The sequence below is a fragment of the Plodia interpunctella genome, chromosome 16 (genome assembly GCF_027563975.2).
Source record: "Plodia interpunctella isolate USDA-ARS_2022_Savannah chromosome 16, ilPloInte3.2, whole genome shotgun sequence".
In the NCBI taxonomy this organism is placed as follows: domain Eukaryota; kingdom Metazoa; phylum Arthropoda; class Insecta; order Lepidoptera; family Pyralidae; genus Plodia; species Plodia interpunctella.
Window position 1 is genome coordinate 992,577 of NC_071309.1, and position 20,592 is coordinate 1,013,168.

Below are 20,592 nucleotides of genomic sequence, written 5' to 3' on the forward strand. Positions count from 1 at the left end.
CACATTTATTTTTCCGGGAAGAAAGGTATGCCGCTATATCCTTCTCCATACTTTAAACTACATGTATGCAAAATTTCATTAAGCCGATAAAGCGTGAAGACGTATCAAACAAACTTTCTTTCGCATATGTTATAAAATGCGAAAGTGAGACAAAGCGAAGCCGACGGTAGTGCTTAGGCACTTAGAGTGAGTAGCACCGTAAAATTTGACGTTTATTTTAATCGGCGCGCCGCTGACTTTTAGACAAAATGGCGTAATTTCTCGTTTTCCGGCGCACGTTAATTGTATGGTCAAAGTTGACGGTGCAACCCATCCTTAGACGTTACTTGAAAATGAAATATCAATGCAGTAAAATTCTCCATTTTGCGGCTATAACACGTATAAATGATGCAAATTTTAGAATACGCCAAGTGTGAACCCATTATAACTAATTGCCCATTAGGAGTAAGTATCCCATTACCCCAATCCTGAGGGATGGAGCGCATTTATCGAGATATCAACATTTTTCAAGGCTGTTTCAATTTCGTGGTCGTCTTCAAGTTTTATATTTTTGTTTTAAAATGTCTCTCCCGGTTTCTTCCACGTTTGTGATGCCGTGAAGCCTGCGGTGTAAAAAATAAACCTTTGAAGACCCTTGAAAATAAAGTTTGAAGAAACTCAGCTTCAGCTGTGATTTTACAACTCTTCGTCTGTCTATCCACAACCAGTTCCCTTGGGAATACTGTTGCGCATCGGCTGTCAATGCTTCTTATCCCTTAGTCGCCTTGTACGATATGCATGGGAGAACATATAGTCGACCGATCATCTCAGTCGACAGTTCAACCAACCTATTAGTAGTAAATGTTAGATATAGATGTAATTATATATAGATTTCAGGTAACAGGTATAATTATTCCCTAAAAACGTATAGAGAGAGTGCGTGTGCATATTACAGCTTGCATGCTTCTTTGTATGCTACACACATGCTGTATGTAAAATAGAAGCTTTTATACCATAATGGGAGGACATGGATTTAGTAAGTACTTGTATGGGTATAGCTCTTAGCTAATATGTAGAATACTAGCTGCACCCTGGGGCTTCGCTCCCGTGGGAATTTCGGGATAAAAAGTACCCTATGTGTTATTTCCAGGTTATTTTCTACCCGTGTAGATAACAAATTTTAAAACAATCGGTCTAGTAGATTATGCGTGAAGAGGTAACAAACAGACTTATTTTCGCATTTAGAAAATTAGTTGGACTTGTATTATCTTATCCTAAATTATAAATGCGAAAGTAAGTTTGTTTGTTACCTCTTCACGTTAAATCTATTCATCCAATTTTCTTGAACTTTTGTATACATACAATTTGAAGTCTGGAGAAGGACATAGGGTACATTTCATCTCGGAAAAATAACTGTCCCCGAGGGAAATTTACGCGGGCGAAGCCGCGGGCAAAAGCTAGTAGAGAGATAAATATTTCAGGTGGCAGGGAAAATGATTCTCCAAGAGTGGGTGTGACGTCGTTTAATGGGCTTGAGAGTACCCCAGGTTTAGTAAATTTGGTTCCGAGTCACTGGGCAAGACCAACGTCGGTTATATCCTTTGTGCCTTCGGTAATATGCTTGGTTTATCTTATAAGCACTTTCTCTGCAACCATATTGACACACCCGACTGGATATGGCCCTTATACTTTATTAACTAGCGGCCCGCCTCGGCTTCGCACTGGTTCAATAAATAAATATATAAGAACAAATCACACAGATATATATATATATATATATATATATATATATATATATATATATATATATATATATATATATATAATATATATATATATATATAAATATATTATATATATATATATATATATATATATATATAAATATATATATATATATATATATATATATAATATATATATATATATTAGGTAATACATCGCATACTTGAGTAAACAAAATGACACAACAAGCATATAAAATTAATTTGAGTTTATGGTTTCATATGGGAGAACTCGAGTACAAATGAACTCCAGTCATATTAAACAATGAAAGTAATAAAACACGACTTTAGTCACATACCGTTATAAATTTAAAGATATCAAACAGTTCAATAATTAATAAAAAAAAATGTATTTAATTTTTTTTACTATTGAACTATTCGAATGTATAAAACGGAACCTCGTCAATAGGTATTTTATTATCTTCACTGCTGGGGCACTGGACTTCCTTATTTAGATAGATATGGAGTATGGGCCATGACCCACCACGGTGGCCCATTGCGAATTAGCGGGGTTTAACCACTGCAAATTATAACCGGGGCCAACTTAACGCGTCCACCGATTTGACGCGTGATTAATATTTTTTTGATCACCCAACCAATTGCGATTTCGATCGTATGTACAATTTCGGGATAAAAATGCTTCTTTTATTTGCTATTCTAGGTTAAAACGAATATAAATAAATTCTTCAATTGAATAGTTTAAAAGTAATATCAACAATTACTTGTATTCAAACACTGAATTTTACTTCCCCTTTTTAACTATCTGTAATTTTAATAGTATAAAAATATAGTGTATAAAGAGTAAAATAAATATGTGGGAGAAAAATATTTTTTAATCGTTAATATGGTTTTTTTTTTAATTGAGACGGTTTCTTTATTTGAATTGTTATGACGCCTCACTCCCCCCCACTACGGTCGTTTGACGTGCGTCACTATAAAAACCCTGTACACTGCCCGACGAGACACAGTTTGGTTTCGTCTGCGTACCGTGTCAGGTAAATAATAATTCTCATATTTATGTTTATAATTAAATCTATGATTAAATTGTGTAAAATATGTGTATCACAACTTTAATCTTTTTTAAATTTGATTTATTTTAAGGTCAGTTTTTGGTGGGAAATAGGCAAGTATCTACACATTTTTTTTCCAAGTGCCTACACATATTTTTGTTATATTTAATAAAACAAACAAACAAATTACTATATTTAGCCAATTTTATTTCTCGCTCCCACAAATAAAAAATCAGGAGAATTTTCATTTACTCCAAATTTTTAAAGGGAAATTTTTCCTGCAGTGCTGGACGCGTTTAAATAAAAAAAATTTATTATACAGTTTTAGAATAGGTACTTCACATGGGTAAAAAATGGGGTAATCGAGACCCCGCTAGACATGGGTTGACTTTCCTAATTTCTTCACAAAACGTCCAGTTCGCGCTGGACTTTTTGGGAATAGATTGGGAAAATTGGGCATAAACTCACTTATAGTCCCCTTATCTTACCGTTGAACTGTCGCAAGGACGGCTAACATTTACCGAACTTAGCCTGTGATTGGAGATGTTGACTCCAATCACAGGCTATCGCTCTCCGTGGACACATTGACTTGAGCCCTTTGAATTTCAAGTAACCCACGATCGTAAGATTACACGGAGGAGACTTTGGTCTTGCAGTTTGTGCGAGTCTTTAGATTTTAGTGTCGGGGCGATAGAGCACCGCTCGGTATTTCGGTTAAATGTTTCAAATGAAGAATTTCTTTGACGTTGGATTTAAAGGTGCTCAACACAGCGTGTTACTGTTAATGTTAATGTTATTTATATACCTAACACTTGCCGTCTTTGACACTGGTTTTTCAAGAATGTTTAAGAATAGAGACCACACTTCGTCTTATAATATTTCGTAACACGCTGTGTGGGAACTGTGATTGATTTTTGCTCCCGTTCCTTGCTAGAGGCACATTAAGAGATGAAGAATGGGAACACACATAATGACCTTCTTGGCACGATTAATGGAGTTGTTTGCCATTTCCAACTATAGTGCAAGTTTCCTCACGATGTTTTCCTTCACCGGAAGCATGTGGTGGTCGATGAATACTACATATGAGTAAGATTGGTATACAAACTCATGTGGCACGACTAGGTTTCGAGCCTGGGACCTTTCGGTTCACAGGCGTCTTAACCATTACACCACCACCGCTTCAACTTTCTTCAACATAACAAACATAACAACATAAAATATAAAACGGTCATTAATAAAAGTTAATTTCCGCTCGTCTTGAAGTTTTGTTCTTTTCCTGTCATCGTCGGCAACTTGTTTCCGGTGAAGGAATATTGCGAGAAAACTTGCTTGCTTAGTGTTTTAGTAATTCTTATTTTTTTGTTTTAGAATAAGGATGGAAGCTTACTATGCACTTTAATATAAATGTCAATATTTTTTTGTAATAACCTTAAATAATAACGATTTAAATAGTCTTCTTTTGTAGTCTTTCCAACATTCATACAAACTTTCACCCCCTTTATAGCCTTTTGGGGACATGGTTACCAAATTTCATCAGAATCGGTCCAGCTGTTTTACCATGAAAGCGAAATAGACAGGCGTTCACACATATAATAATTACTAGCTGCGCTTCAGGGCTTCGCTTTCGTGGGATTTTCGGGATAAAAGGTGCCCTATGTGTTACTCCAGGTTATATTATATCCGTGCAACAAATGCCATAGCAATCCGTCAAGAAGATTTTGCGTGAAAGAGTAACATACATACTCACAAACTTACTAACTACACGGGTAGAATATAGCCTGGAATAACACATGGTACATGGTTTATCCCGAATTTTCCATCGGAGCGAAGCCCCGGGGCGCAGCTAGTACTTTATAATAATGTTGATGATACGTAACAAGTTTGAAAGAAGTCAATTTCGATCTGACCGTAGCCCGTCTGCTATGGACACTTATTGGTGTTCAACCCAGGGGATAACAGCCTATTACGATGTTCACTAGATCCAATCTCAAAGATAATCTTATCGGGCTAAACTGTGTTAGGACCAAGTTTTAAATTGGTTTTGTTTGCTCTTATTTCATAACTAGGTAAATGTGTCCACGATTATAAGAAATATTTGGTGCAACGTTCACCAGTTCACAGCCATAGACACAGATTGTCTAATTACCGCTCCACACTATAAACTAAAACAGTTTGCCAAACTTTGGCGGATTCTGCATACATTGCTGGGTTTTCGTTGCGGTAAATAAAAGCTCGCGTACAATCTATGCAATGTTCATGCATTAGCCTCGGGATTTCTCTGAGTTCGGCGATAAATAAATAAATACATATACGAGGACAAATCACACATATTGAGCTAGCATAAGTAAGTTCGAGACTTTTTGAGTATTTTATGCTATATATATATATTAAACATCCAAAACCCGGGTCAATCAGAAAAAGATCATTTTCCATCATTACCCGACCGGGGATCGAACCCGGAACCTCTCGGTTCAGTGGCAAGAACTTTACCACTGCGCCACCGAGGTCGTCGGCGGTAGAGTGGAAGCCTACATATTTTTTCCTGTATCATGGGCGTGCGGGTGTTCGCGGGCTGGCGTGTAAATTTATTACCTAGTAACTAAGAGGCGCGTCCCGGCTTCACTCGGGTAAAAACATAATAAAGTATGTCCCCTTTCCCCTAAACCTTCCTCAGGACGGGAATAATAAATATTTTTGAGTTTATCGCGAAAAGACCGACAAACGCGGCTGAGTACTTTGATTTATGTTAAGTAAGGAAAAGGGTTTTCGTAACGTATTAACGACGTTTTTCGTAAGGTTTTCTGAAGTAAACAAGGAAAGCTTATAGTTTCGTCATGTCTGTCCGTCCGTCGTGTCGTCGGCTTAGCAGCTTGCAGAAATAAACAACTTAAAGAAGCGGATGAAGTAAAGAAAAAATATGGAAATGAATTGTTAATATTTATTTATATTGAAAGAAGTTGTTACTAAAATTGAATTTAAGTTTTTGTATTACTAACACTGTGGGCTATGTCTGAAATAAACGCGTTTTATTTTACTATTTGTATAAATAGTAGTCGGGAATTCCCTGACCATTTCATACTACGAGTATATTCTTTTACTACTTCATAAAAGTGAAAGTTCTAAGCACGGATTTTGAAGGCCCTTTGAGAAACTTCGTACCAGGTTCTTGAATACTTGTTTGATTTGTATTTGATATTTATTGACTTCCTTTGACTTATTCAAGTACAGTCGACAGCGTATCAAGTTGCACGAGTATCTATGCCGCGGTAACACCGAAGAATTTGCAATGAATGTGTATTAGTTTGATGTGATGTCGACTGTAAAGTAAAAAAATACACTTACATATTTTAAAAACAATGCCGCGTCTTAGTGTTAAATTGAAAAACGCTAAGCAAGCAGGTAATGAACCACGAAAATATTGTTCTTAAATATCTAATGTTTTTTGCGTCTAATATACGACATGCCAAGTTGGTAGGTTATAAATAAAAATTAATTTGTATTTATCACTACATACAGTACGGATTGTCATGCGGTTTTCACCAATAGCTAATGTAATTCCTGAGGAAGGCTTAAATGTAATAATTTAATAATGTTTTTACGAAAAGGAAAGATTTGTATTTCTGCTCGTATTTAATAACCTCAATTCCTGAACGTTTCATCTATCTCTGTCCCGATTTTGATGAAAGTTGGTGTCCCTCTGGACCGATTGTGATGTATGTTGGCACAGAGATAGACGAAACGTTCAGGTGTAACATAGGTTACTTTTTTATTGTTTAACCCGAGCGTAGCTAGTATAAATATATAGGAATATTTTTGCCGAAACTTGAAGTTAGAACCGAATGCTCAAGTTGGAGGTCATACTCATTTTAGGTCACTGAGCCTGTGTATAGGTTATATCATTTACGCCAAATTCCATCCAGTATTTTTTACGTTTTGTCGCGAACAAACATAGCTCAATTACAGTTTTATTAGATGTATATTATAATTTTATTATATACATATATTAGGACAAATCACACAGATTGAGCTAGCCCCACAGTAAGTTCGGGACTTGTGTTATGGGATACTAATTCAACGATACTATATTTTATAATATATACATATATAGATAAACATCCAAGACCAGAGCCAATCAGAAAAAGATCATTTTCCATCATGACCCGACCGGGGATCGAATCCGGGACCTCTCGGTTCAGAGGCAAGCACTTTATCAGAGCGCACTTTGCACTGCGCACTTATAACAAATACATAAACCTATAAAAATATCTTTTTCCATCATGACCCGACCGGGGATTGTACCCGGGACCTCTAAAAAGGTTGTCAATAAGACTTCCTTTGGAAAGGCGTACCATTTATAAATTAGTAGCTATAATTTGTGGCTTCCAAGAGCAGTCTTCTTCGTACTTTTCATCTCTCCTTTCATTTCCTTTTAATTTTCCTTCAGCTTGGGCCTAAATAAACATTATGTTTATATTTAAACTAGCTGCGCCCTGAGGCTTTGTACCTTTTGGAATTTCGGGACAAAATGTACCCTATTTGTTATTCCGTAATATTTTACCCGTGTACCAAATTTCATAACAATCGGTCCAGTAGATTTTGTTCGAAAGAGTAATAAACCAAACTTTTGCGTTTATAATATTAGTACGATAGGATAGGTATAATTTGAGTTGAACTATCTCCACATTAAAAACCCTTCATTCAAATGAAAGCCATTTTGGCCGATGATGTAGCGAATGAATAACATAAATAAATAAATAGGCAATACTCAACGGCCCACACTACGCTTTTATCGAGGGTCTGATTGAGACAAACACGAAAACATGGACAACACACCCAGAACCGCATACAAATATTTGTGATCAAAGGTACAAATATTTGCCCGCGCTGGGAATCTAGCCTAGGACCTCTAGATAACGGGCGTGGTGACCACTACGCTACGGGGTCACATTGAGGTTATTATGTAAAATACCAATTTTTTCAACTTACCATATGTCAAAATAATTTAGTCACGTGGTCATACAATTTTACTCTCCGTCATAAAAAATCGATTACTGTAAAAAATTGCTCAAATCAACACGGGCCCGATTCAATTCGAGTGAAAAATCTAGTGAGTTATCATCCAGCTTTTGTAAGTTGTCCCCTAGTGGACATTGCCATTAGAATTTAAGCCTTGACACGGCGTAGGAGGATACAAATTACAGCGTAGAGCCAGGAAAAGATTTTCGGATCCTTTTCACTAAGAGGGAATTAATTTCGATGGGTTTTTCCAGGCCGGGTATAAAATCTTTTATACTTTGATTACTCCGTTTCATTCACGAATAAGGAGTTGGGTATAATGCTCCTATTTTCAAAATTATGTTTAAAAATAATCGTTATTATAAAGGTTAATCGACACTTCATACTTAATATTATAAATGCGAAAGTAGACTTTCAACTGTGGTATTTGATATGCATGTAGTTAAAGACCCCCGTACAAATATAGACTACGGTTTTTTTTCAAAAGTCAATCCCCAAGAGTTTAATAGGGAGTGAAAAATTTTGTATGAAAATAATATTGAAAAGTCGACCAACGACAAAAAAATGGTTATACAAATAGTAAGTAACATGGGCAAACACATTCATCGCGAAAAAATATAATTATGTTGTCAGAAGAAAGTCTATGCTATATATATAGTCTATGGTTCATTAGATTCAGAGGAAATTACCCGTAAAAGACGGGTTTTCTTTCATGACCTTGTATCCATAGAATTTATAAAACTTGTATCATAAAAAAAATATTTAATTTTTTAAAAATTAAACAAACCGTTTTTTTTTTAATTTTATCTATAAGTATATTTGTTGCCAGTATTCAAGGTCTAACCTAAAATCTAAAGTTTATACCTGGTTCACCTAAAAATAGTTGCTGGGAATGGTTATTGGTTATTTAAAAATAAAATATCGTCTATTTTCAACCAGCCAGTTGTTGATTCTTCAATTAGGTAAATAAAGAAAAACTCGAAACTTAAAAAAACCTTTTCTATTGACAGCCAATGATGTGTTTCATTGGTGCTACTTTCTTTATTAGTACTAGCAGTTTACCCGCGACTTCGTCTGAATAGACTTACTTCTGACAGCATAATTATATGCGATTAATGTGTTTAACCATGTCAGATTACATACAATTTATATGATTTTTATTGTGTGCTTACCAATAAAATAGTGTTTGGTTGACTTTTCAACATTATTTTCATACAAAATTTCACTCCCCATCAAAGACTTTTGAAAAAAAAGGTAGCCTTCATTTAAATTTGAGTCTTTAATTACATGCATTAAAAAAAAATAAGACTTCAGAATAAAGACGTGTTCACATCTCTCTTCTCGTCTATTATGTAGCGGAGGCCGGGTTTTAGACAATGCCAGCTAAATAGGGATATCCCCAAATGCCCACGGGAGTGGTACAGTCACCCACACATCAAGTTACGCTTCATGGAACTATCTGTGATGGTAGTACGGGTGATTCTGCAATGATTTTGAGTAGACTGATGTGCGGATGACTGTATTGTATTGACTTAGCGTTGTTTGCGATACGGAACTAAGTATGTATAAGGTAGTGTGTATTTGTGTTCTAAATATAATAAAATTTGTCAGTCTTGCCCGCGGCCTCACTCGTAAGAGATAAGACAAACATAAGTAAAAGGGAGATAGACATATTTTCTCGCGGACTGCAGAAATTCACAGAAGTCGCCTATATATGGAGAAAATACTCGTAATAGTGATCACAGTGTGAATATTATAGACAAGATACGATCGTGATTAGAAGCCATGTGTTAGGTTATGTATAGCCATCGACATATAGATACTGTAAGGATGTTATGATTGTCTGTAAATTAAATAACAACAGATAAATTATACTTCCATACACTAGTATGGAATATTCATTTTATAAATGTGTAATTTTACTAATATTACAAATGTGATTGTGTATTTGTCGTTCTTTTATTTTAAAACTGAGGTAATTTTTGGTGTGCTTTCTAGTTGGAGAACTGGAGAGTGATGTCCGGTTCTTTGCCATATGGTTGGACTTTGACAGCTAAGTAAAATAGCTAAATGAAAAGCTGAAAACATAACATTCCTTTTTTTTGAGCAGTCGTGTGCAAACACAGCGTTCATGGCTCTATACTTAAAACGATTTCCACTTTTATACACAACAAATGGAACCGTCAGTAACAGTGTTTGCAGTTTTAGGGTTCTGTACAGCAAAGGGTCTTAAACAATCATTTAAAATACTTGAAAGTTCCGCGGAACAATCTATAGATAATTGATGGCCATGTTGCTTTTTGAGAAACTTCTTTTTCTTTTTTTTTTCTTTTTTTTTACTTCGCATTTATTACTAATTAGGATAAAGTCCTCTGCTGCATCTGTCTGTTCTCAATAAACTCATACAATGTTCACTAATATGTAGGGGATTCCTGAGGAATGTTCAATTTTATAATTTATTATGTTTTAACTCAAGCAAAGACGGGCCGCTAGTCGACTATAAAAAAACTTGAACATCTTCACCGGCGCGTACAAAAACAGCAATCAAGAATCGAGATAAATACTCGTAAACGACAGAAGAAAAATAATTAGGCCCGGACATCGTTAAGGAGATCGGTGAAGGGTAATCGGAAGGGTTCATTGAAGGGTTATTTGGGAAAATAGAAGTGGTCGGAATTGCGTTAGCCTGCCGATCGGAATGTAGTGTTGATCTACCATCCTATTTAGCAGATTATTTAACCAAGAAAAAAATAATTACTATTTCAGAGTCGATCTTCTATAAGATTTTAAATGTTTCAAGTGTTGTGTCACGGCTACAGAGTTCTATGGAAACATACGACACTCTACACCTTAACTATGATTGAGAAGTTAATATTAAGCCACGTAATTCCGTCAAAGTTGAATGCAAAAAGAACCAATTATATAAACAAGCGAAGTAACAAAATAACTAGCTGATTTAAGTTCAGCCGAGTCTCGTTCCTCCGAATCTCCAATTAAAAGTTGAAACTTCATGTCAACCGGGAATTGTACCGGTAAAGTCAACTGTACATCAAAATATTACAAAGCAACCGGACAAAATTTTGGTATCACACTAACATTTATTCGGTACAACTAATTTTAAATTTTCGCGTTTCATTATTAATTGTGTTACAACAAGGTACGTGAGCGTTGAATACCCGTATTAAGCAATTAATTTATTTGGTAGCCTCTTCGAAGAATTACACCATTATAATATCGTCAATGTACTAAACACAAATAACAATACACGTGGTCATATATGGAAAAAGCCCCATACTAATCGTACCTCCTTATGACATAATCGGTAGGAAATACGCTGAATAGTAACAAGATTTCATTTATATAAAGTATCGGATGTTTTTCGCAGTTGTATAGTGGATAGTCTAACTTGAAATCTAGTATAGGTTTCATCGCGATACGTTGCTTATTGACAATAATAATTTAGTAAAAAGACGCGGGCGAAGCCGCGGGCAAAATATAATGCTAGCTAGTAAAACAACACATTTGTAATGTTAGCAGCGATAGGAAGTTAAACGAATTGATATTTTGTCAGTCTTTCATGCAAAACCATTGGAGGATTTCGACGAAATTCGGTACATTTGAATAACACTTTTTTTGAAGAACTGAATTTCCATTAAGGATCTGTATGATTTATGAATAAATTAAACCGTTTGAGAACGACGTGACCTCTTATTCCCCAAGATTAAGGCGGCTTTAATTAGTTTTAATTAATGTCAAATTAGTTCCGTGATGTAAAGTAATATTCACTACATGTTAATGTAGGTTTTAGGTCATTAAATATATTGAGAAAATAGCTTCGTTTTATATAGTTGTCAGTAAGAAAAAACTGTATGTAATGACATCATATGACAATTTGGTTTTGCATGAGTGTGTGATTGTTTTTATTTTACCTAAGCCAGTCGGGACTGGCCGCTAGTAAGATGATAAAAACTATACAATTATAACTATATCGTCTAAATTTAAATTAAAATATATTAAACTAAAATATTTTAAATTTAAATAAGGTTAATTTCCTTCTTCGTGAAACCGCGATAATTTAAATTCAGCTGACACACAATTTAATGTCAATCTGGCAGAAAGCCCTCAGCATATCGAGGGCAGAAAAATCCATGACTAAGAAATTTTAGAGGGTACTTTGTGTTCGCTTTATTTGAAGCTACCGGCCTTGCTACTGAGAGCTCTCTAAGTAAAGCCCTGCTTCCAGGGCCGTTGACATATTTTGTACCCTAATACGAGGAGAAATAACCCAACCATTATTAAAAAAGTGCTGGTTTTTCGCAAATCATTTATTCACGACGATTTTTTTCATGAATAAGGCCATGATCTTAAAAATTAGACAACTTTAGGATAGAAACAGATTTTTTAAATACAAAACTAAATCCATACTATTTAGTAAAATTTATCTTGATACCTTAATTCATCTTATAACTACTTGGGATATTAGCTTTAAAATTCAGTTTTCAGACGCTTCAGATCCACTTCTAAATCTCGACCATACCACCTAATAGTTAGCTTGTAACTTTGGATCCTAAGGATAAACTTTTCTCTTGAGATCTGTCCCTAGTATATTGTGCTTAATAATTGAATTATTTGTTTCAATTACTATGTTTATATCCTTCTAAAACGGCATTACTCAGTAAAAGTATTTTATGTATGGCACTTAAAGTTTATACCAATATTCCACAACAATAAAAAATAAAAACTCTGAATTTAAATTTATTTAAAAAGCACCCCAGGTTCTTACTGATTGATAAATGTTATTGTAATTTGAACGATTTTTTTTTAATGATAGACTCAAGATAAAAAAATATTTAATTTAGTTACTTTTATTTATTAGATTTTGTTTTGTGGGATGATAGCATGCTCTCCATTTAAATTTGCATACCCGTGGACGGTGAAATATGTAGGATTAAGTTTTTCTTTTAACACCACATTGTAAAAAAAAATAAACTTTTGCAAATAAATAATCTTTGTCTTTAATGACAGTAAATACCTACCTACCTAATTGTTTCTAAGCAAACAATGAACAAGCAAATTAATGAACTTTTAAATTGGTTAGGTTCTTGTTTCATAACTAGGTAAGACCACATGGATGTGATTGCATGAAATAAACTTACTGATAGATTTAGTAATTTAGAAACACTCTATGTGCCTCACAATTATTTAGTAAAAAATATCGATACTATTTTAGAAACAGAATTTTCACGGTTAGGATATTTCATAATATAATATACTTACGTATTTTTTTACATATTTTATTTATGAACTAACATAAACTGTATATTTTGAGCGGAATAACTGAATTAACCTTTACTTTATTAACTTTTAAACATATTCTAACGATTAATTGACTAGACTAGACCAGCACCAGTAAACTCGACGTTAACTTTAAACTACGCACCGCCGCCATCACTTAGACCAAATGGCGCACCTTCAATTTTTACACCCTAAGTATTCCGAGACACAATTCGCATCGCCTCGCTTTTCTTGCACTAAATGTTCGACTTTAGCCTGAAGCCAGGCAACTAAGGTATACTTATATTCAGCGAAAATCATACAAGCTAATATGAGCTTCAATGAATCGTAATAGGGTTGAGTTTGGGAGCAAGAAGTTTTATTTATGAACTGCGGATTAACAATGTAGGTAAACGTCGGCTGTAGGCATATACTTTTTTTATCGATATTACCGGTGCCTTTGTTGCAGAACCGGAGAAATAAATGTAAGAACCAATAGTAATTGGCAACGTTTAATATTTGATAAGGTCTTTTATGAAAATATAATCCCAATCATTCTTAAAGGAAATATTATATTCGTTTCAGTTACGAGTAATAATTACGGAGAAATAAGTACAATTATGTACCAATACAATTACAATCGAAATCTACCTACGGACTATATCGACCCTAATTCTTATGAGAATTTCACGATGAAAGTAACTTGGGCGAGTGTACTATTCTAGGTGTTTTCGTTTTGATTCCAAGAGTATGTTTATTTTTTAAAGTTTATTGAACATGCTTAATAAACAAATGGAGATATTAATAATAAATTAATTAAATAATTTTATTTCAAGTAACAACATAAATCTTACAAACAACAACATAAACAACATGGAAAATTCGTTTTGTATATTCTACCTGTATATCTTTTATATAAAACAAATTATTAAGTTGTGCGTAACAGAATATTACCTGTCGATATTTCACAACAACATTTTCGCAAGTGCTTATTTTGAAACTCATTAAACACTTTTGGTAGGTAACTTTTATTATATGTATACGTCAAGATATACATTTATATATTTATTGATTTTATTAGTCGGCAAACCATGCCGTCACGACATTGGGATATCTCTAGTACCTATTTATAAATATTTGTAAAAATTTGATATCAGTTTCGTCATTCGTTTTTTGTTGATAAAACAAAAATATTTGTGCAATAGCATGATTCACCGTTCGTAAATAATTAGATACATTGATAAATAGATAACGAATATTGAGATAACGACACGATATGATAATATATTATCGAGAACGAAGAACAAGTCTAAAACAAATCAGTTTGAGTTAGAATCAACATGGGAATACACTGCCAAATTAACTTGTTTAAGCCATCGGATGGCGCGTATTTGACAGGCAGCACAGTTTCAGGAATCATCAAATATGGCGTCGATCAGGAAACTATTTTTGATAAAATAACCGTTTCGCTAAAAGGAAGTGGAAATTTAATACTTCACGATAAACGCAGAAGAAGTAACAATCAAAATTATACTACACATAGACGTACGGAAGACTATGTCGATATAGACAATGTCATTGTCAATGAAAAACAAATTCCGCATGACATTGGAATGTATGAAACAAGATTCGATTTCAAGCTTCCAGATAATATACCTTCTTCATTGGATTACTATCACAGGGACGTAAAATACAGAGTGAAATGCAAAATCGTATACTACATAAGGATAAAATTTGAAAGACCAGGATTTTTACAATTCGCCAACCGATTCAGAAAGGAATTAACGGTTATCTCGAGGATAAAGCCAACATTATTGAATGAGCCCATTATGTACGGGCAACAAAAGAAACTTTTTCAATTATTCTCGAGGAAAAATAGCACTGTTAATATTAAGGCAAGTGTTGAGACTCCAGTCATACGTCCAGGTGGAAAGATCAATCTCGACTACGAAGTTGCTAATGGTACGAATTTGACCGTGAAAGGAGTCGAGATCAAATTAGTGGAACTTTACACTTTCACAACTGTTGGTGGAAGAAAAATTAAAATTATGAGTGATATCGATGGTACGGACATGAAAACAAGTTCTATTAAAAGTGATGAGAAACAAAATCTTAATATTGTTATTGTAGTACCTTCAGATGCTGATAAAACTACGTTTGGACATTCTAATATTGTATCTAGAGATTATTTTGTGAAATTAACCACTGAAATGCCGTTTCCTCATATTGATGCTATTCTTGAGATACCTATGGAAATTGGCGATGTGATTCAAGAAGTTCAGGTTCAACCTTGTCCTTGCGATGACTTCGAGATCGGTGAAACCCCTCCAGATTACGATAATCCACCTCCTTCGTACTGGGAAGCCATGGGAGAGGATGACGGGACCAAAGATGATGAGTTTCGTGAAAAATCTTAGCCTCAGTTAATTGAGATTTTTTTTTCAGAAATTTGACTTCACAGCCACTTTTTCAGGTTAAATTGATCGAACTTGTGAATAATGTAGCAAATTTAATCTTATACCCATTAAAACGTAGCTAGTGCATTTTATACACAGTTGTGTAACTTTTCACCACAGTGAACGTTCGTAAACGTATTTTGGAACTTTTAAGTAGAATTGTGGTTTGCTCATATAATTTAATTGTGGGATTTTTTTTTATTTTCGGACGTTTGTATTGTTTAATTAATAGAAAAGTGTATTTATTTCGATTTGTAATATATTGCAATTGTATTCATACAAAACTGAGATTAATTGAATGTTGTATTCAATAGAAAAGAGATATCGGCTTCATAAAAATGCTTTCACAGCTAAACTGCTGGGCCGATTTTGATGAAATTTGGAATATAGTTAATGACCGAGGTCAAAAATTGCATGAAAACTTTCCTAATTATAAGACGTTGTAAGCCAACAACCAAGTCAACTGTCTAAAAGTGTTATACAAAATCAACCAACTAATATTGAAATCTGTCAAAATATGTTAAATAATAAATCAACTACCTACCACATATCCTTGATATTTTTCTAAAATATTTCACTTGTCTTGTTTCAAATATTTCACTGTCCTATAAAATACTTATGTCATCACTACATAGTATAAAACAAAGTCGCTTTTCGCTGTCTGTCCCTATGTACGCCTAGATCTTTAAAACTAAGCAACGGATTTTGACACAGGCTTTTTAATAGTTAAGAGTGATTGTGAAGAAGAAGGTTTATAAGCACCCGTGCGAAGCCGGGGCGGGTCGCTAGTCCATAATAAGGAATCTTCACATCAAGTTCTATACAGAACTTTGTACGCCAATAGAAGCGATTATGAAATTAATTTGTGTAAATTGATATACGATCGACTGTACGTCACATATTGTGTTCAATTTGAATAATTTTGCATAAACACAGACGTTGCCATAAAATCTTTTGAATTTTGACTTATAAAAATCACAATCTCGGCACGTAAAATACTTGGGTTTAATTGAATTTATTAACCGTAACGGTCCGGTTATTCTGTTCTAAGCACTAAAGTTTTAATAGAAACTAGATGAAATCTCGTCGTCAATTTCAAACTTCGTAGGAAATTGATCTCATAGAAATATTAATGATTAATAATGTTTTAATAGCCGAAGAGATATTGAAAATATTTCAATTAAGTACAAAGTGAGTGGGTGAAGCTTTAGATTTGAGTGGTTTTCGATTCTTAAACATTCAATTCGTTACGCAAAAGTATTCGAAAAGCAAATGTTTTTTTATTAAACGAAAATACTTTGCTAAAAATTAAAATGTTGTTTTCACAAAATTTGTTATGCAAAACTTTTTATTTTGGGGCAAAAACTAAATCTGTAGCATGTATAGTTTTTGAGATACACAGGTGGGCCCTCAGACCACACTGTGAGGACTGAGGGCCCTTCGTAAAACATCGTAACTCGCTTATTTGCCTTTCACAGAATCTAATTCCAACTTTCACAATTTTCTTTTGAAATGTTCACTAAATCCCAAGCATGATTTCATAGAATTTCAAGAAGTGGGCACATTATCCTTCTACAATTCTAAATACTCCAAACTACATGTCTATGCAAAATTTCAGGAAGTTTAGTTGAGTCACGGGGGGTTAAATAGATGGAGCGTGAAGAGGTGACAAACAAACTTACTTTCGCATTTATAATATTAGTTAGGACTTCGATATTTCTTATTCATATTATAGATAAAGAAGATCTCAGAAGGCGCACTGAAGCGTTAGAGATGTGGACTTGTAGGCGTATGCTCTCTATTAGCTGGACCGAGAAAGTGACCAATGACAGAGTTTTACAGCGAATTTGCCAAGAACGCACACTCATGTCCACTGTAAAACGTCGTAAAGTCTCGTATTTGGGTCATGTTCTTAGCATGAACAATACAACCTCTTAAAACTAATAATCTTGGCTGAGGAACATCCGAGAATGGACCGGGATAGCGAGCGCCAGTTGCGCTCGCTATCCCGGCTGTTCCGCCGAGCTAAGGACAAGAAGGACTTCACCATGCTAATCGCTGACTTTCAGCCCATAGAAGAAGATTCATATTATGACACGAGCATTCGAACGTGAAAGTGTTTTTCGAAGCAACGTTGTTTTTCGAAGAACTCGAACCCATGAGACAGTAGAAAGAAAAATTATTCGCAACGGCGAGCATCGGATTCGCAACAGCGGCACTCGAAACCACGTAAGTACGAAATATATAAAAAGGTAGCACGTTACCATATCGTATACGCTATGTGTAAACAACGAGGGCACTTGTGCACGCAATGACGTGCCACGTGTTTTATGTTTCATGGTAGCCCTTCAGTAAGTAACGGGACCCGCGGTACCCCAGCTAATGTCGCGCGTAAAAGCGCGATTTTTTTCTTTTCTTTTTATGTTATGTGATTCGAGAGTATAGTTTTACATACCCTCAAATTCCGTCATTCTAATTTGATATCTGAAACAAATACCAATTCAAAATTAACTAGACTATAAAGATAGATAGATAGATAGATAGATAGATAGATCATTTATTCCTTAGAACATGGTGATACAAAGATGTTAAAGGCATAAGGTACAGCATATTCTGCCTATTTGGCGTAGAAATATTAAATTAACATGAAATAGGAAATTACGTACATTTTAAAGTTAAACATAAAAAAAAAAACATTAAATAAATACATGACTATTCAAAAAATAAGTATATTAGGTTGGGTTTCCAGCTCAGCTTCGTGGTAAAAAAATAATAAAGGAAAAATATATTTAAAAATTTATAGGTGGCTGTGGTTTTATCAAATCAGACATTATATACTTTTATATTTATTATTTAGAAAAAAAAACATTTTAAGAAACAATAATGGTAAGCCGATCTGGCATGATAGGGACCAACACTGTCCAAATGAGTTTCTTTCGGCATTTCTTCTCAGCAGTGGTCGTTCCGAAATGCCAGTAGTTTTTAGCCTGTGAGAAATAACTATAAATATAAAAATTGACGAGAAAAAGTGCCTGTGAAGGTCTAATTTCTCAATAAATGATTTGAATTTGTGATATACTTAATTTTCGTACAATACATATATATTACAACCTAACAAAAAACCCGGGTGTTTACACACACATTCTGTAAACATATTTGACCGAAATAAAGTTTATATTATGTGCAATAAATCGTCCATCATGATAAATTACCTACGGTGAGGCCCTCAGGGTCTTACGATATGATTTTACGCGACTGGCCGTAAAGAGGTGTCATGTATTTAATTTTCTGTACGTTTCAATATTTTTAGTACAATTGTGGAAAAATTGTAATGCTAATGCTTTGAATGTATTTTGTCTATATATATTTTTCTATCTATACTATTATTATAAACAGGTAAGCGTTTGTGAATTTGTATGATTGAGGCGGGTAATCTCCGAAACTACTGAACCGATTTCAAAAATTCTTTCACAATTAGAAAGGTACATTATCCAAGATTACTATTGGCTATACTTTATCTCAAAATTTCAACGGGAACGAAGCCTCGGGCAACATATAGTATAAGAATAAATGCGAAAATAAATTTGTTTGTCACCTTTTCAAGCTTTATCTGCACAACCAATTTTCTTGTTAATTTGCATATATTGTTTGAAGTACGGAGAAGGTCATACACCCCGAAAAATAAATGTTCCCGAGGAAAATTGACGCGGGCGAAGCCTAAAATATTGTGGTGTAATGGTTAAGACGCCCGCCTGTGGATCGAAAGGTCCCAGGTTCGAATCCTACTCAAACAACATGAGTTTATACCAATCTGACTTAAGTATAATAGTTTTCATAGACCACCACTTGCTTCCAGTGAAGGTAAACATCGTGAGGAAACCTGCACACTGGTCGATTATTAACTTGTGTTTGAAACGGAGAAGGCAACGGCAAACCACTACATTAATAGTGCCAAAAAAGTTGTTGGGCTTGTTTCATTCCACATAATGACCACGACCTTCAGCCATGAGGAATACGACTTTGAAGAAGATTCAGTTTAACTCACTCATTCGTCAAAAGATGGCGGATTAAGTCAAGTCCCAAGACCCTCGTAAGGTATATAACTTAAGTTGATGAATCGTTTTGACAGTTGAGATGTGTTTGACAGTTGAGACTTGGATGCCCATAAAATGTGAGTTATGTTTTCAAGGACCAAACATTTAATGTAGCACGTGTGAGTTATTTATTTTCCCAAATTAACTGTTCGCATTTGCTATACAAATGGATTGAGGTCTGAAAAAAATATTCTGAGTATGACTATGTACGATGTCTGTATCTAATACTGCTGACTTCCAAAGCGCAGGTGAAGAAGAAGCGACGCAACAAACTTCTCCGCAGTCAAAGATGTCAATAACAAAGGTAGGTCTTATGTAAAGTATGAAATTTAATATATTGACATTGATACAATGTTATCTTTCGCTTATAGTTCCCTTTCCAGACCAAGTTTCTATATTGAAAGGCCTCCCGATAACAAAAAAATGCTTTTGTTAATAACTAAAATTGAGAATTATAGAAAACAGGTAATACAAACCATTATATTATCCAGATGTGTACATCGTCTTAATATGTTTAAGTAGTTATAAATACAGAAACACATTTCACAAGTTTATGAAAGAAGTACTCATAATTATTTGTGAAAAACTGAACGGAATATCACAATTTAAAAAAACCTTTAGGTTGTCACGTTGCAACAACTTTTAGAACATTTATTAAAATATATTAACGCTTCTAAGATGATCGAAAGACCGCTACAAAACAACTCGATTCAAAACATCGAAATTCGAATCTCGTCCGCGAAAACACAAACGTGCGTTCCCGTCGACGACTGAACCAAGACTGGAGTGGAACCAAATCCAATAGGATCGTTCTACCTAATTCAGGTATCGGAAAATGCTTCTGGCATTCAGTATTTTTTTTGTGCAAATAAAAAGCGCCTTATTAGACACAATTCTTACATTCGCGCACTTGCAACATTGTCGATATAAATTCCTTGGGGCTACGTTTTGTCCATGGTAAATTTTTGTGACAAGGTAA

At 34.4% G+C, this 20,592-nt stretch overlaps 2 protein-coding genes across 4 annotated transcripts in view; one reads left to right on the forward strand and one right to left on the reverse strand.

The window, feature by feature from the left end:
• The window catches only part of GABA-B-R3 (metabotropic GABA-B receptor subtype 3), a 65,879-nt gene extending 45,492 nt beyond the window's left edge, over positions 1 to 20,387 (reverse strand). For 2 of the 3 annotated variants that reach the window (XM_053756258.2, XM_053756256.2), the window contains exons 1-2: positions 20,090 to 20,387; positions 17,975 to 18,003 (exon numbers count right to left, since the gene is read on the reverse strand). The gene's annotated coding sequence lies outside the window, so the exon portion shown is untranslated. The remainder of the gene's footprint in view (positions 1 to 17,974; positions 18,004 to 20,089) is intronic. The other variant, XM_053756257.2, reaches the window with a different exon arrangement.
• LOC128676516 (uncharacterized) lies at positions 14,347 to 15,480 on the forward strand. The gene has a single exon (XM_053756653.1). The coding sequence runs from the start codon at positions 14,404 to 14,406 to the stop codon at positions 15,478 to 15,480; it is 1,077 nt and encodes a 358-aa protein (XP_053612628.1). The 5' UTR covers positions 14,347 to 14,403.
• Positions 20,388 to 20,592: the final 205 nt, after the last annotated feature.